The 18,155-nt window shown below is 35.6% G+C and overlaps 1 protein-coding gene across 3 annotated transcripts in view; it reads right to left on the bottom strand.

Annotated features, from left to right (window-relative positions):
- Positions 1-18,155, bottom strand: part of ATAD2B (ATPase family AAA domain containing 2B) — a 148,934-nt gene that overhangs the window by 107,410 nt on the left and 23,369 nt on the right. For 2 of the 3 annotated variants that reach the window (XM_026519592.4, XM_044390587.3), the window contains exons 2-8: positions 17,548-17,699; positions 11,039-11,088; positions 10,525-10,678; positions 8,263-8,365; positions 7,305-7,413; positions 4,645-4,761; positions 1,598-1,673 (exon numbers count right to left, since the gene is read on the bottom strand). In XM_026519592.4, coding sequence (XP_026375377.1) covers positions 1,598-1,673; positions 4,645-4,761; positions 7,305-7,413; positions 8,263-8,365; positions 10,525-10,678; positions 11,039-11,088; positions 17,548-17,699 — 761 coding nt within the window. The remainder of the gene's footprint in view (positions 1-1,597; positions 1,674-4,644; positions 4,762-7,304; positions 7,414-8,262; positions 8,366-10,524; positions 10,679-11,038; positions 11,089-17,547; positions 17,700-18,155) is intronic. The other variant, XM_057309379.1, reaches the window with a different exon arrangement.

Below are 18,155 nucleotides of genomic sequence, written 5' to 3'. Positions count from 1 at the left end.
GGACATTTCACAAGATACAGGGACAGGTGGGATGCCTGGGTGGCTCAGTCAATTGAGCGTCTGCCTTCAGCTCACGTCATGATCCCAGGGTCCTGGGATCAAGTTCCACATCGGGCTCCTTGCTCAGCAGGGAGCCTGCTTCTCCCTCTGCCTGCCGTTGCCCCTGCTTGTGCTCTCTCTCTCTGACAAATAAATAAATAAAATCTTTAAAAAAAAAAAAGATACAGGAACAGGATTCTTCAAGATTATCAAGATCATGAAAAACAAGGAAGACAAAAAACTGTCACAGACCAGAGGAAACTGTGGAGACATGACAACTACATGTAATATGGTAGTACCCTGAACTGTATTCTGTAGCAGAAAAGGAACATTAATGAAAAAGACTATTAAAATCCAAATAAACCTTGGAGGTTGGTGAGTACTTATGTACCAATATCAGTTTTTAGTTTTAACAAACATGCCACAACATGTTAACAATGACAAAAATTGGGTAAGAGCTATAAGGAAACTCTACACAATTTGTGCAACTTTTCTGCAAAGCTAAAATTGTTCCAAAATTAAATATTCACTTAAAAAAATTTTTAAACATTTGCTCTTCAAAACACATCATTATGAGAACAAATGGCAAGTCGAACAATGGAGGAAACACTTGTAATACATATACATGTGACAAAAGATTTATGTTTAGAACATACTTTTAATAAAACTCTTAAAACTCAGTAAGAAGGCAAACGACTTGATTTTAAGATGGGCAAAAGATTTAAATAGAAATCTTTACACAGAATATATAAAAATGGCCAATAAGGGGTGCCTGGGTGACTCAGTCAGTTAAGCGTCTGTCTTCAGCTCAGGTCATGATCTCGGGGTCCTGGGATAGAGCCCTGAGTCAGGCTCCCTGCTCAGTGGGGAGTCTGCTTCTCCCTCTCACTCTGCGACCCCCCTCCACTCATGCACACACTCTCTCTCTCTCTCTCTCTCTCTCGGTCTCAAATAAATAAATAAAATCTTTTAAAAAAAGGGGGGGAGGCAAAAGGGGGAAAAATAGTAAAGACTAAATGAACCAGTGTTTCAAGTGAAAGCAATGTGAGTTGTTTGGATTCAACTCTACTAAGAAACCACCAGAGAGCTTTAGGGAACGTAACTGTTAAAACAGTAACTATTCCAGGGGCGCCTGGGTAGCTCAGTCGTTAAGCCTGCCTTCGGTTCAGGGCGTGATCCCAGGGTTCTCGGACTGAGCCCCACATCAGGCTCCCTGCTCTGCTGGGAGCCTGCTTCTTCCTCTCCCACCCCCCCTGCTTGTGTTCCCTCTCTCACTGGCTGTCTCTCTCTCTGTCAAATAAATAAATGAAATCCTTAAAAAACAAAAACAAAAAACAGTAACTATTCCAAGCAAACTGAACCAGGAAGAGAATAGTCACATGTAAGAAAATAACTACCAGTCCCTTAAAGAAAGATGCCATTTAGTCCCTCACTGACATTACAAGCACCATCAATACCTATATTCTAATTATAAGGCATTTTGTTATGTATTATTTAAAGGAAATATCTAAATGACAGATATAAATTTTTCCTCCTTTCGAATACCAACAAAACATACCTGATATGGCTCCTTCTTGCTGGAGATCTGTGAATATCAAACAGTGTGTTTTCCCTCTTTTTTTGATGAGCTGGTACTTTAAAAAAAGAAAAAAAAAAGACAACATAGAAATAACTAATAATAATTGATAACCTGATATATTAAAGGAATAGAAATTACTTCTGTTAACTTTCTGAATAGAAGCTGGTCATATGTGTTCAAGTTCCAAATGCTATCTACAAAGAGCACAGTAACAACAAAAGCTTTGTGGTAGGTAATAGCTAAGTTGCAAATAAACTTTCGAAAAAGATGTTAAATTAAATCTTCATGATTTGGGGTTAAACAAAAAAAAACTTTTAGATACCACACCAAAAGCATAATCCATTACAAAAATTAATAAATTGGAGTTCATCAAAATCATAAATTCTGCTCTTTGAAAGTCACTATTAAGAAATTAAAGGAGGCAAGGGGTGCCTGGGTGGCACGGTGGTTAAGCATCTGCCTTCAGCTCAGGGTGTGATCTCGGCGTTATGGGATGGAGCCCCACATCAGGCTCTTCCGCTATGAGCCTGCTTCTTCCTCTCCCACTCCCCCTGCTTGTGTTCCCTCTCTCTCTGGCTGTCTCTATCTCTGTCAAATAAATAAATAAAATCTTAAAAAAAAAAAAAAAAGAAATTAAAGGAGGCAAGCTACAGACTGAAAAAATATTTGCAAATCACATATCTGATAAAGAACTGAAATCCAGAATATATGAGGAACTCTCAAACTCAGTATTAAAAAAATAAACAACTCAACTGAAAAAATTGGCAAGAGATTTGAACAGACACTTCACCAGAGATAACGCTGGCAAAGCAGCACATAAAATGCTCGACATCATTTGGGAAATGGAAATTTAAACTACAGTAAATATGTATTAAAATTAATTTCAAAAACGAACCATACCAAGTGTGTGCAAGAGAATGGTGCAACTGGACTCTCATATATTCTTAGGGAGAATGTAAGTGGTACAATCGCTTTGGAAAACAGTCTGGCAATTTCTTAGCACATTAAACATAAACCTAATCACAAAACCCATTCCACTCCTCAGTGTTTATAAGGAAAATGAAAAAAATATGTTCAAAGACTTGCACATGAATGTTCCTAACAACTTTATAACAGCAAAATACTAAAAATGTCAACAATCCAAATGTCCATCCACAAATGAATAAACAAATTATGGTACATCCATACAATGGAATGCTACTTGGTAATAAAAAGAAATACACCAGTGTTATTTTCAACAACATGGATGAGTCTTACAATTATGCTGAGTAAATGAAGTCAGACAAAAAAGAATATATATTGTACATAAAATTCAAGAAAATGTGAACTCATCTATGGTTAGAGAAAGCAGATGAGATCAGTGGCTGCCTGAGGATTGGGATGGGGATGGCTCCAGAAGGTTACGAGTAGATTACAAACAGGCAGCAAGATATTTGGGGGGTTGATAAACATGTTCATCATCTTGATGGTGATGACAGTTTCACAGGTATATACTTAAGGTATTTCCAACTTGACAAACTGTATGTATTAAATATTTGCAATTGCAGTAGGCTATATTTCAATTATACCCCAATAAACATTTTTTTTAATCTAGAAAAACGGTTCATAATCTTTTTCCTATCTTTACGTATCTCCCCCATTATCAATAGGGCTATCTGTGACAGTGACTCCTAACTGGTGTAATGTCTGCATACCAAGTTTGCATAAACTAGAGGCAAGCCTCTAGTGAGAGAACTCTGATCCACCCCTTCCAGAGATTCAATCATCATTTTAGAGCGTAAGAGTCCAAGTACAGGGGCGCCTGGGTGGCTCAGTCAGTTAAGCGTCTGCCTTCAGCTCAGGTCACAATCCTGGACTCCCGGGATTGAGCCTGGCATTGGGCTCCCTGCTGAGCAGGAAGTCTGCTTCTCCCTCTGCTCCTCATCCCTCTCATGCTCTTTCTCCCTCCCTCTCTCTCTCTCTCTCTCAGATAAATAAAATCTTCAAAAAAAAAAAAGTCTGAGTATAAATATCTAATATAAATATCTCAGTCCTTCCTTAAAAACATTATGCTAAGTGAAAGAAGCTAGACACAAAAGGTCACATAAAGGCAAATCTACAGACAGAAAGTACATTAGTGGTTGTCAAGGGCTGGGGGAATGAAAGTGTGGAAATAATAAAATATTTATTTATAAATATATATTTATAAAATATAAATTTACTAAAAACCAATGGATTATACAGATTAAAAACCAACAAAACCCAGCAAAAATGGTGAATTTCAGGATACATGGATTACTATGTCTCAATTTTAAAAAAATTATAGGGATCAATAGTGATGAAAAGTCAATAAAACAGCACTTATGGAACTGATTACCTATCATTATCTTAACAACATTAAGATAAAAGTTTCCTCCTTAATAAAACAAAACAAAAAAAACTAGGGCACCTGGCTGGTTCAGACAATGGAGCATGTGAATGGAGCATGAATTTGAGCCCCATGTTGGGGGTAGAGATTAGTTTTAAAAAATAAATAAACAAATAACCCTAGATTATTGGCCAAGCTGTAGTCCTACCAGTTTTGTGACTTTGGCTAAACTACTTAACCACTTGGAACATAGAGATACTTGCCATAAAAGAACTGCTATAAATGAAAGTGTTCTATAAAATCTAAAGTATTACAAAAGTATGAGCAGTATTTACTAAATTTAAGAGTCTTTAAATAAAATGTACATGCTGTATGTAATTCTATATCGCAACTAGGTACTTCAACATTCTTTCAGTTGTGTGTGTGAACAGAAGTATATATTAAAAAAGATGAATGGAACTATAAGAGATTCCATTCTTCTAAATTCAGATACACTAGAGGCGCCTGTCTGGCTCAGCCAGTAGTGCACACAACTCTTGGGGTCTTGAGTTCAGGTCCCACATGGGGTGTAGAGATCACTTAAAAATAAAATCTTTAAATTCAGCAGCACTATTTTTTTTTAAAGGGGTGGAGCAGAATAAGCTGCTCAACTACAAAAAAGTTCTTCAGCATTTCTTACCTATTGGAGGTGCTTGGTATCTATCCACTGTTTTCCTTTGTCTCAAATTATATGGTCTATCATTTTCTTCTCCTTCTGCCTCTTCAACTTCTATATCTCCATCCTCCTCTTGAGATTCTAATTCCCCCACACACAAAAGAAAAGAATCACTGTTTTAATCCACAAGGATTGGTTCACTCTAGAAATGAGTATTTACATTTTGTCTTTTACTCTGCACAGCTGACATTTAAAAGAGTCAACATTTTATGATACAGCACATATGAATACAATTAAAAATCAACCTAGACAGATGTTAAAAAAAAAATGCCTTTCCTACAAATAATATAGCTCTCTGCTAAATAACCTAGGTATACTTATGATCTTTCCATCTCTTTGGTCATACAAAACCGTAATAGACGATTAATCAAAATTTGACTGCATCAAACTTCATTTAATGGCCAGTTACCCACCAGTGAATAAGGTTAGTATTCAAATACCACTTGGTAGTTCAAAAGAATATGCTTACAAGATAATTACTAATGTTACAGCAAGAGCAATTTTTGTTGGCAGTATAATGGTTTGTTAGGCCTGCTGACAACAGATAAGCACAAATTAGTTCTATTTTGGTAAGAAAATGCAGGTAGAAATTGGGAGGGAGCACGAAGCCGATTTCTGGGGTATTAATGGTTTATTTCTTGACATAAGTAATCACTTTATAATTCACCTAACTCTACACTCCAGAAATAAATCCTAAAAGTTTATTTTTAAGAAATGGTTTGGCTGGGGATGTCTGGGTTGCTCAGTCAGTTAAGCATCTGCCTTCGTCTCAGGTCTTGATCTCAGGGTCCTAGGATCGAGCCCCATGTGGGGCTCCCTGCTCCGTGGGGAGACTGCTTCTCCCTCTCCTCCCCACTTGTGCTCTCTCTCACTCTCCTGTATCTCTCTCTCAAATAAATGAAATCTTTAAAAAAATAAACTATAAATAGATGTCAAAGCATAGTTATAGCCAAACCAGTTTTTTTACTTATTTATATATATATTTTTAAATATTTTATTTATTTGAGAGTGAGAGAACACACGAGCAGGGTTAGGGGCAGAGGGAGAAGGAGACTCCCCACTGAGCAGAGAGGCCAATGCAGGACTTTGATCCCAGGACTCCAGGATCATGACCTGAGCCAAAGGCAGACGCTTAGACTGAGCCAGACAGGCACCCCGATTTACAGTTTAAAACAGAAGTCTGGGGTGCCTGGATGGCTCAGGTGGTAAAGCATGCAACTCTTGATCTCAGGTTTTTGAGTTCAAACCCCATGTTTGGTGTAGACATTACTTAAAACTAAGATCTTTAAAAATACATAAATAAATGAAATAAAATAAAACTCTGATGAAAATTTATTGGCTTATGGTCCCCAAATGCAATATACTTCGTGCTTAACTTTTTAACCACAGGAACTGTCAATATAGCACAACCATATCAAGGCACAGGAAAAATTTTAAAATCACCAGTGATAATAAGTGAAACAGACTAAAAATGCAAAGGTCTTCATATTTTAGTAATGACATCTGAAAGCTTATTCTAAGTTTATAAAAATTTTTATTACTAAGTTCTGGAGGAAATCAGTAAATACAATATCATCATCTAAATAAATTACTTTTACCCAAATAAGTCTCTTTAAATCCTCAAAAATTATTACGTTTTGAGAAACACCTGCACAATAAAACTGTGGGAAGAAATTCTATACATGGCAAATATACTTTGGAAAACTCTACATAGGTGTTCAGTTAATGAAAAGGCAAAAGTCACATTATAAATCTGTCTCACCTATACTGATTTTCTCCAAAGGAAGCAATATAGAGTGTCTAGTCGTAACAACAACAACATCCGCTCAATAAAGTACCTTCATTAGAAATATCAGCTCTTCAAAAAATCTATTAATTAGAGAATCTGAGAAATAAACCCCTTCATCTCCATCTAAGCTATACAAATAGCAGGAACTGGTAAGGTTTCCTGATAAAATACAACTATCCTGCACTTACAATACACCGAATCTTCTGAAAATCCATTTCAATAAAGATTAACACCTACAGAATTAAATTCTATAAGGGTACTTACTAGTCATTGATTTATAATCTTTGGGGCAAATGTACTTTCATCATGTTGCCAGCTCCAGCCCTACAAATTCAGCCAGGGTTCTTCAGTTCAGAACCCAGAAAAGTCTCAGGAAAGAGCAGTACAACCCCTTCCACTAACGTTAGCAGGCCTTCTTTCTCTGAACTCACCATTTACTTCTTGGTCCATAACTAAACTTGGGACCCAAATAATCAGACATTCAGAGGATATAGACAGAAGGTGACTGTGGATAGAGGCTTCCAGTTAGAAGTATCTAAAGACAAAAGAGGCCTCACCTAACAACAAATCAGCCGATGGCAAATGCCACACCAGATTAGGTCACTTGAAGGCTACTAATAAGATAAATTACATAACGGTGTATAGTATAAAGGCATTTTTCCAGATGACGGTGAAAACTCAGAATGCCAAATAAAAATTATTCCAAATTATACAATATAGACCTCTAAAACCAAAACTCACCCACCCAACAATATTACGCATATATTACTTGTATATGTTTTTCCTCCCCCCAACCTGAACTTGTAGTATTTACTTCATAAGGTACTTTACGAACCTTCTTCTTCACCCTCAGTAGAGACCTCATGATGATTCTGTATCCCATAACTATTTCTTCTCAGTGATTTTCTTCGCCTTTTCACTCTTGAATACATATCCATGTTTTCCTTTTAGAGAGAGAAAGCTGTCAAATATTAACATGAAATTTATTCCTATCTATAAGTATCATAACCCAATGGTACATGACCACTCTTGAAATTTACTCAGCAGCTATTTGAAGGCACAGCTTCGTGTAAAATGGAGGTTCCAGAATTCAATAAATGTAAGGGACCGGAGGAAAAAATAAAACAAACTTATAAAATATTTGAAAATTTAAAACCACAATGCCATGAACATACTTTCTCCCTGAAGCAAGTTATAGTCTAGTAGGATGGAATAAGACAAGTCACAGGTAACTATAAAACAAAGTAAAACAAACTAAATGCCATAAAGAAAGGTACAATATACTGTAGAATTCAGAGAGATGATCATCCTGTTGCTAAGGAAAGGGAAGGAAGGCAGCATTTGAGATGAACCTTGAAACAAAGGTAGGATTGCAGCAGTCCCTAACCAAAAGTATTACCAGAAGTTAAGGATAAAGGAACAAGAATGATGTGTTTATATTTGGGCAATGGTGTGTGAGAAGATAAAGTTGAAACCAGATTATGAAGGTCAAGGTGTTTTTAATTAATTCAGTACATAATAAAAAGAATATTAAATGTCCAAATCAGAAAAGTAACAAAATCAGAGTGGTACTTTAAGATGACTCTTGTGGCAAAAGCGCAAAGGGTCTTTTGGGGAAGATTGTGGCAAGTAGAGTAAGGATAGAAGCAAACATAAAATCCCAAAGTAAAACGGAAAAAAGAAAGGAACAATTCTGTAAACTCAAGAAAATCCAAATGCTGCTCACCCTCCCTTTGAATTCCTCAACCAAAATAAAAAACATCTGCCAAGGCTGTTAAAGTTAATATACTCACAAATTCTGTATCTGTCCACATTCTAAGTCGTTCTACTTCTCCTGACCGACGATTCCGTCTGATGTTAATATTGTCCATTTCCTGTAGTACAGCTTCAGCAGTACTACAATCACATAATAAAAGTAGGATTTAGACAACTGTGAGACCACACAATGTGTCATACATGTGAAAGAGCTCTTCATCAAAGCATAATTAAATTATCTCTGATATGTAACTGTACACGGCATACCAATATCCTTCTGAATCAGCATCCATCAGAAGATAATGTCCCCCCAAAATCCAGAACATCTTTTACCTTAATATATTTATTATAATAAAACTTACAAAATGGAACATTTGTTTATAATACTCCCAAAATTTTGGGGCATCTGGCTGGCCCAGTCAGTACAGTATACAACTCTTGATCTCAGGGTTATAAGTTCGAGCCCTATATTGAGTATCAAGATTACTTAAAAATAGAATCTGTAATACTCCAAATATGTAACCCCACAACGCCACTATAAATAACTGCCTACCAGATCCAAGGCAATGAAAAAAAGAATTCAATATTTTTATTTCAAGACGGTGTTATGAAAATTTATAGGATAGGGCGCCTGGGTGGCTCAGTTGGTTAAGCTACTGCCTTCGGCTCAGGTCATGATCCTGGAGTGCCAAGATTGAGTCCCACATGGGGCTCCCTGCTCAGCGGGGAGTCTGCTTCTCCCTCTGACCCTCCCCCCTCTCATGCTCTCTCTCATTCTCTCTCTCTCAAATAAATAAAATCTTTAAAAAAAAATTTATAGGATAAAGAATCTGTGAAAAGTTTAAAGCTGGGGGGAAGAAAGAAAAAGAAAAAAAAACCAAACAAACAAAAAAGGTTAAAGCCAGGGGTGCCTGGGTGGCTCAATAGGTAAAATGTCTCTTGATTTCAGCTCAGGTCTTGATCTCAGGGTCGTGAGTTCAAGCCCTGCACTGGGCTCCACGCTGGGCGTGGAACCTACTTTAAAAAAAGTTTAAAGCCAACATAAGGTTAACTGAACAGATTTTTTTTCTTTTATTTTTTTTTTTACTTTTTTATAATAATTGTTTATTATATTATGTTAGTCACCATACAGTACATCCCTAGTTTTTGGGGTTTTTTTAAAGATTTTATTTATTTATTTGACAGAGATAGAGACAGCCAGCGAGAGAGGGAACACAAGCAGGTGGAGTGGGAGAGGAAGAAGCAGGCTCATAGTGGAAGAGCCTGACGTGGGGCTCGATCCCGTAACGCCGGGATCATGCCCTGAGCCGAAGGCAGACGCTTAACCACTGTGCCACCCAGGCGCCCCAGTACATCCCTAGTTTTTGACATAAAGTTCCATGATTCATTACTTGCATATAACACCCAGTGCACCATGCAATACGTGCCCTCTTTAATACCCATCACCAGCCTATCCCAATCCCCCAACCCCTCCCCTCTGAAGCCTCACTTTGTTTTCCAGAGTCCATAGTGAACAGATTATTTTTAAAAATTAGACAACACTGACCTCCACGAAATAGAGGCTGACATGATCACATTTTATCTTTTAAACACATTTATATAGCACTTACTGTGTGTCCAGATGATTATCAAAGTGCTTAACAAATAATAACTAATACCTGAATTTGACATTACCAGTATAGAATATAATTTCCTCTCTTGTAAAACAGGAATTACACTGACCTCCCCTCTCCAGGTCATTGCAAAGATTAAGTAGGATAATTTATCATCTGAGAAGAATAAAATTTCATTTCATGGAGATACTGAGCAATCTGCTAGGTTCATTCACTAACTATATCCCATATACCCAGTCCCAAAAGACCTTAAATTCAAAATCTTGACTAAACAGAAGTACACTTACTACACATCAATAATGGAATTTAATGTTGCTTGAAAATTGTCAAAAACAAATTGTTAGTGAGCAAATATTAAAGGACTATAATAGTAAAGACAGAATAAAATTACTTTTTATATTATTTATGCACAAAAACTTAAAAGGATGAGAAAACTTAGCTATTTCATAAACTATTAAATCTAGTAAACAGACTAGAAACTGATTATTGCTAACCACTATTAATTCAAATTAAGTTTTAAAATAATTGCATTTATTACTAAGTCAGTGCTTAAATTATTTTTTAAAACATAACTAGCTTAAAAATCACTGATTTTTTTTGAAATCTGAAATCTGATTTTGAAATTTTGAAATCTGTAAAATCAATTAAATAAATAAATTAAACTGCTTACCGCGTAAGCATTCATACCTATTTACTAGTTGATCAAATAACAAACTCTGGTTCACGCTTTCAAATCTGTTTTTCCTGGAACGACAACTTTTTCTGACTTCCATGTCACCATTTATACAAGAAAGGTCCCCATCTCCCTTCTTTTCCCCTCGAAGGGGATGACTTCGAAGGGCTACAAGAAGAAAGAGATTTACATTTCAAAGTACAGAGTATAAAAAGAAAAAAGAAAAAATACATCAAAAATTACTTTTAAAAGACTACAAAAAATTTAATATAACCTCTTAAATGGCTTTAATATCCAATAATCTAAAATTTGATAACCATTTACAATGTCATAATAATTTAAATAATTTCATTTGTACTGATTTCTCAATGTTTAACAATTACGTAAGTATTCACTATGACTGAAATCGAGTCATTTCCAACTGTATGTTGAACATACTAATAAATCACTGTTTTACCCCGCTTTAACACTTACTAACAACATTAGTAAGAATTTCAATACTAACCAGTTTCATAACAGAATACTCACATAAGCTACTATGTCCGTTTGGTAATGTAGCACCAGGCTGAGAAGTTAACCTAGAACACAATTATATTTAATATGCAAACACATCAACATTCATTTAAAGAAGCAAGAAACGCAATACTGGTGGAATCATTTTAATCTTTAAAATGTCAGTAATATTACTTTTTTCAGAATAAAGATGACATTATTTTACTCTAAGATCGGTAATATATCAATTAACAAAATATACTTGCTATGAGTCATTTCATTACTTCAAGAAGAACTTTAATAACAGATTATAAACTGAATTTACTCTGTTTTCAACTCTATATAATACAAAGTCCAAAGAAGAGGCTTAAGCTTAACATGTACCGTAAAGTTAACTGATACCATTAGCAGCAATGGTCACAGACATTTATTATTGGGTTTAACAAAATAAAAATCAAACAATGACAAATTTATTCAAACAATAAACTGTAGGAAGAATAAAGTCCTTGAACCATTTAATAATTTCTCCAAAATATTTTATTACACATTCTAACCTGACAAATGAAAACTTAGCTAATTTCTCAAAATAGTCATCGTACAATTCTCCCTTATGGGTGGAGGAAAACAAATGTTAATTCAGTAAGATACTCAAATGATCATCAAAACATGAAGACTTAAAATGCACAGTATGCTTCTGTATAATTAGAAAGTCAAAAACAAAAACTAAATTGCTACATAATAAAATAATTGTCAATGTAAACTTACTAAGATATTTTTTAAATACCCAAAGATTGTTATTTTCAAAAATTAAAAAAAGGGAAAGGCCATTCAGAAAATAGTAAATATATGATTATCTTCTGTTCTATTATCTATACAGTTTGCACAAAATTTTCTTTTAATAGAAGTATACTTGATACACAATGTTATAGTAGTTTCAGGGGCATAACACCTTATTCAACAAGTCTATACATTATGCTGTGCTCACCACAAGTGTAGCTCCCATCTGTCATCACACAATGCTATTACAATACCACTAACTGGCTATATTCCACATGCTGTACCTTTCATCCCTGTGACTTACTCATTCCGTAACTGGAAGCCTGTTATCGCCCACTCCTGTTTGTACAAATTTTCTTAACTAAAATATTCTAATGTTTTGGGTTACTCCGGCACTCCTCATGCTCAATTTTAAATATTAAATATTAAATGTTAATTATAAATGCCCTTGCCTAATAAAGGTCAGAACCAGGATGACTAAAGGATATACGTAAAAACTCAAACTGTTACATGTACTCATACTGTCAAAAATGCAAAAACAAAAAACTCCAGCCCTCCTTTCCCCCAGAAAACAACAAAACTCAATCTAATATGCTACACCCCTTGGAAAGTATTTCATTTTTAGCACCTTTGTATACAAAGTACACATAAAGTAATGAAATTGGTGTATTAACATATCTTTCCTTGGAAGACTATACATATCAAATTTTCTGAACTCACTTAAAACCACATAGAAAAGTCAATTTTACTACTTCATGATATACTTTGGCTTTGGACCCAACATAATATTAACTCAGTTTGATCAGTTTATTTACAAGTCTTGGCTCCAAATGAATTTTAGTGTATGCAAAACCGAATCGTTGAAATTGTACATACTTAAATTATTCAAAAACATAAGATGCTAACCCTGAAATCATTGTACAAACGAAATCTAAAACTTTTTGTGAACAATAGCAACATCACTGGAAAAAAAGCACAATAAGCTTTTTGTTCCTCTGAAGAAGACAATGCTTACTTGGCTTTTATTTCGTTGCTAATGAAGGATCTGTTTTAAAAGGGAAAAATAAAAATTTATTCTTCAATCAGTCCAATTACCTTATAATCATAGATTATTGTCATCCTTTTTCCATTACCATTTCTCTTTATAAAGACGAAAAAGAACAAAAAGGAGACAGAATATTAAATACTTGAGTATGGAAAGAGAGAATACTGGGATTTTAAGAACTGGCCTGCCTATACAATAATATATATGCCTTAAAAAGTTTCTTAAATCAGTGTTCCCCAAAGTTAATCACTTAAAATGTAACTAGGTGAGTTCACTGCTTAAATGAAAGCTCCAATAAGTCTTTTATGATTATGAAGTCTCCTTTATTTTTGAAAAGGGGAGTGGGTGGAGATATTTCCCTGTATCTACGTTTCCTAAATTTTGTATTTATTTTTATCTTTTTTCCTAAATTTTTTTTTCTTATTTATTTGACAGAGAGACAGCCAGCGAGAGAGGGAACACAAGCAGGGGGAGTGGGAGAGGAAGAAGCAGGTTCCCAGGGGAGGAGGGAGCCCAATGCAGGGCTCGATCCCAGGACCCTGGGATCACGCACGCCCTGGGCCGAAGGCAGATGCTTAACGACTGAGCCACCCAGGCACCCCTTTCCTAAATTTTTTAAACGAAGACAGCATTACTTTACATTAGATGATCATTATGTTACAATTTTCTACACCTTTAGTTATCTGGAGCATACTACCAATGCAGTACTAGGCTACTAGTAATCATTACTTATTCTCCCTTTCCCATATAAACCCAAGGCATTTCATGATTTAGAGGTTTTAAACCTCATTTCAGGAAAAGCCTCAGTTTGGAAAGACCTTAACCAATACTACCTATAAATTCTAATGTGCCTCAGCAGTTTAACACAAGTGGTTACATTTCTGCCTAACCTCACTCCTCTCTCATCATCTGACCACAAAACAAAATTTTCACACATACTACAGTTAAGTATACAGTTAGTCTTATCAAAGATTTAATTTTGTCTGTATCTTAGAGTTTGTGTTTCTATTATTCTAGAGACATTAAATGCATGTCACATTCTTTAGGGTGCCTCCTCCAGCAATACAGAAGGACAGAGACATGTGCATGCACACGCACACCCACAGCATCCCAGTCAAATAAATGTCTAGTAGCTAAATAAATATCAGCTGACAAAAATGGGATTCTTTACTGAAAATATCTGTAAGCTACAACATCTATCTAGGCTAGCACAGGTATTTGTGAATTTCTACATACAAGATAAAGAAGAATATATAGTAAAATTTTTAACCAAAATAATCCTTACTTTATAAAAAATTATAATAATTATGTTGATAAACTTGCCTTTAAATATATAAGCCCAGATTTCTCCCCCCAAAAAAACTCACAATCTATTTCAAATCGTTTATGAAAACTTCAAAGTTCTAGTTCCTCTTTTACCTCTATCTTCATCCAATTACTGAGCTCTCAAAAGAAAAGTTATTTCACCAAGTGACAGTAATTTTTTTAAAAATTAAGCAGTCTTGGGCGCCTGGATGGCTCAGTCAGTTAAGTGTCCTACTCTTGATTTCGGCTCAGGTCATAATCCCAGGGTTGTGAGATCGAGCCATGTGTCAGGCTCTGCGCTGGGTGTGTAGCCTGCTTAAGATTATCTCTCTCCTGGGGGCGCCTGGGTGGCACAGCGGTTGAGCGTCTGCCTTCGGCTCAGGGCGTGATCCTGGTGTTATGGGATCGAGCCCCACATAGAGCCCCACATAGAGCCCCACATCGAGCCCCACATCGAGCTCCTCCGCTGTGAGCCTGCTTCTTCCTCTCCCACTCCCCTGCTTGTGTTCCCTCTCTCGCTGGCTGTATCTCTGTCAAATAAATAAATAAAATCTTTAAAAAAAAAAAAAAAAGATTATCTCTCTCCTGGGGCGCCTGGGTAGCGCAGTCGTTAAGCGTCTGCCTTCGGCTCAGGGCGTGATCCCGGCGTTATGGGATCGAGCCCCACATCAGGCTCCTCCGCTAGGAGCCTGCTTCTTCCTCTCCCACTCCCCTGCTATGTTCCCTCTCTCGCTGGCTGTCTCTCTGTCACATAAATAAATAAAATCTTTTAAAAAATAAAAAAAAAAAAATTATCTCTCTCCTGGGGCGCCTGGGTGGTTTAGTCGTTAAGTGGCTACCTTCGGCTCAGGGCGTGATCCCTGAGTCCTGGGATCGAGCCCCACGTCGGGCTCCCTGCCCCACTGGGAGCCTGCTTCTTCCTTTCCCACTTCCCCTGCTTCTGTTCCCTCTCTCACTGGCTGTCTCTCTCTCTGTCAAATAAATAAATAAAATCTTAAAAAAAAAATTATCTCTCTCCTATACTATATATTCATTAATAGAATTTAAATTTAAAAAATAAAATTTAATTTAATTTAACTTAAAAAAGATTATCTCTCTCCTTCCCCCTCTGTCCCTCCCCACCTGCTCATGCTCAATCTTTCTCCCCAGAAAAAATTTAAAAATTAAAAATGTAGTGGTCTTTACAAAGTCCTTTAGGATTCATTATTTTTCAGTGAATACTAATTCTTGTCTATATTCACTTTTCCCCCAGATGAATCACATTTGTAACAAAGTGTTTCTTTGAAAAAATCTTAATAATTTTACTTTAGATGCTCCTAAGACCTTAGATTACCAAAATAAAGGAATTGGGATTCTCAGGCTCATGACATAAAAACAAACACAAGCTGCCATACAAATCCTGATTTTTGTATTTATACTATCTCAAAATCTAAAATATTTTTAACTACAAGTTTCCCTCAAAATTCAATTCTCTTCAATCTATTAGGTCAAATGGTGTCTTCTTTTCAGGTCATCTGAAACACCAAAACATTCTAACAATGTAGCACTTTACATTCCGAGATGAAAATTTAACTCAAAAAGTTTTTTTTTTTTTAAGATTTTATTTATTTATTTGACAGAGATAGAGACAGCCAGCGAGAGAGGGAACACAGCAGGGGAGTGGGAGAGGAAGAAGCAGGCTCCCAGGGTTGGAGCCCGATGTGGGACTCGATCTGGAATGCCGGGATCAAGCCCTGAGCTGAAGGCAGACGCTTAACGACTGCGCTACCCAGGCGCCCCTAACTGAAAAATTTTTTAAATTGTTAATCTTCTGCCAAAATATGAATAATAAATTGTTAGTATTCATTATTTCTCAAGCTTTTCATTCAAAATGTACTTAGTATTTTTTTAAAAAGGAGTATCACACTAAGGCACCCAACTGGAAGCAAAACTTTCTCCCCAAAACAATTTTTGTGGCTTTTTTTATACAAAAGACATGATCAAAATCAATTTACACAAAGGCCTTCTGAGTGGCTAAGATGTAGAAAATCAAGTGCCCATTATATACTCAAACTGTTAAAATTATCTTACAGTGAAAGGTCAAAATTTGACACTAAAAGAACATTTTTAAGAAACATTTATCTAGAAAAAGCAGCCTGATTCATTCACGTAATAAACATAAGATACAGATTACAACAGGTAGATCAAGTCTAGAAGTGTAATTAAAGGGGAGTACTCATTTTAAGTAACATCATTATAGTGACCTGGATCTGTTTTATCTCATAGATTAAAGAGTGTGGGAAAAGAAAAATCAACAGGTTATGATTCAAGATTTTCCTACTTAGCTCCCAAACAATGCAAAATAAAAAACTTACAGTAAAGTGGTGCATCTCCTGGAACATACTGAAACAGGTACAAGACTCTTTAGGGACTAGTAAATGTATACGGCCTATCAAAGTCTATATAACCCCAAGATTTTTTTTCATTAAAGAGTTAACAGTATCCAGCGGCGCCTGGGTGGCTCCGATGGTTAAACTGGCTGCCTTTGGCTCAGGTCCTGATCTCCTCCATCGCAGGACTCCTAGCTCAGCAGGGAGTATGCTTCTCCCTCTCCCTCTGCTCCTGCCCCCCACCCCCCCCCGCCCCCCGCCGCTTGTGCTCTGTCTCTCTCTCAAATGAATAAATAAAAATCTTTAAAATAAATTTTAAAAAAAAGAGTAACAGTATCCAGAATTTACCTGCGCATATAAAATCAAGTATTTTTTAAGTACTTCAAGGAGGAAGGAAACCAAAGGATTTCCCTTTTACTTTTGTTTGTAGTCAGCACATCATCAGCACTTCTACATCAAAGACTGGAGAAAAGAGAAGCTAAAAATTCTGAGTTCAAAGTTTAAATCTTTTCTGTGTGTGTGCCTATCTTACCCACATTAAATTATTATTTACTTTGGTTAAGTGTGTAAAAGTTAAGTTTTCCTGATATGTATCAGGCCAAACCCAAAGCAAATTTAAACTGAAAAAAGACAAATGAAAAGATTTCTTTAAAAATTAATTTTGATTTTATTACATTTTAGTATATCAAGTGTAATGTTTAATAATTTTAGAAAGTGGAGATTTTACTTTATTTGCATATAAAAATATAATTCTAACCAAATGTCTTTATTTAAAAACTTCCACGAGTGTAGTATGTATGCATATTCAAGACCTATAGAAATCCTTGTTTTAGTAATAATGGTTTCCATTATATACTACATATTTTTATATAACAAATATATTTTATGTGATAAAATAAAAACATACAAAATCATAAAACAAGTTTAAAAATTTCTACATATTTCTAGACAATAGTGGCTTTACAACTTAAGAAAATTAGCATTAATATGAGCCCTGAATCATATCAAATAATTCATGAATAAACAATGGATGAGTTCTCACTTCTCACCTGGCCTGTCCAGTTGATATGTTCCATTCCTCTCGCTGACCAGTACTTCGTGATTTTGATTTGTCTTTGCAAACAGAATCAGGTTGTTTCAAAGTGCGCTTGGCTGGAGGAGACACGTGGCTATCACTTAGACTACCATCAACTTCAGCCTTCTGAAAGACAGTTAAAAATGTATTTATTATTCCTCTTAAAACACAGAATTCCTAAATTCTTGATAAGGTACAGTATTTATTCAACCAATAAATATTTACTAAATGAAGCACTCTACAAGTATAGCAAATGTAATAATCTGTAAATACAGAATCAAGGGAGTTAGATTACATTTATAATCAGAAAAGGATATAGTTTGTTATTTTAAAATAGTTTCAAGCCTACAGAAAAGATGTATGTATCTTTTTATGACATGATTCTTGATTCTCTCCTAAATACTCCAATGCATACATCCCAAAACAAGGATACTTTGATACATTAGCATCATATAATCCTTCCAATCAGGAAACCAACACTGATATAACACAGAGCCAATCCACAAACACATTCAAATTTTATTTGATCCAGGTTCAGCATCTTATCCAGGAACATATACTGTATTTAGTTATTAAATCTCC

The sequence above is a fragment of the Ursus arctos genome, unplaced genomic scaffold (genome assembly GCF_023065955.2).
Source record: "Ursus arctos isolate Adak ecotype North America unplaced genomic scaffold, UrsArc2.0 scaffold_8, whole genome shotgun sequence".
Classification (NCBI taxonomy): Eukaryota; Metazoa; Chordata; class Mammalia; order Carnivora; family Ursidae; genus Ursus; species Ursus arctos.
Note: the sequence above shows the minus strand (reverse complement) of the source record. Positions and strands in the feature narration are given on the sequence as shown.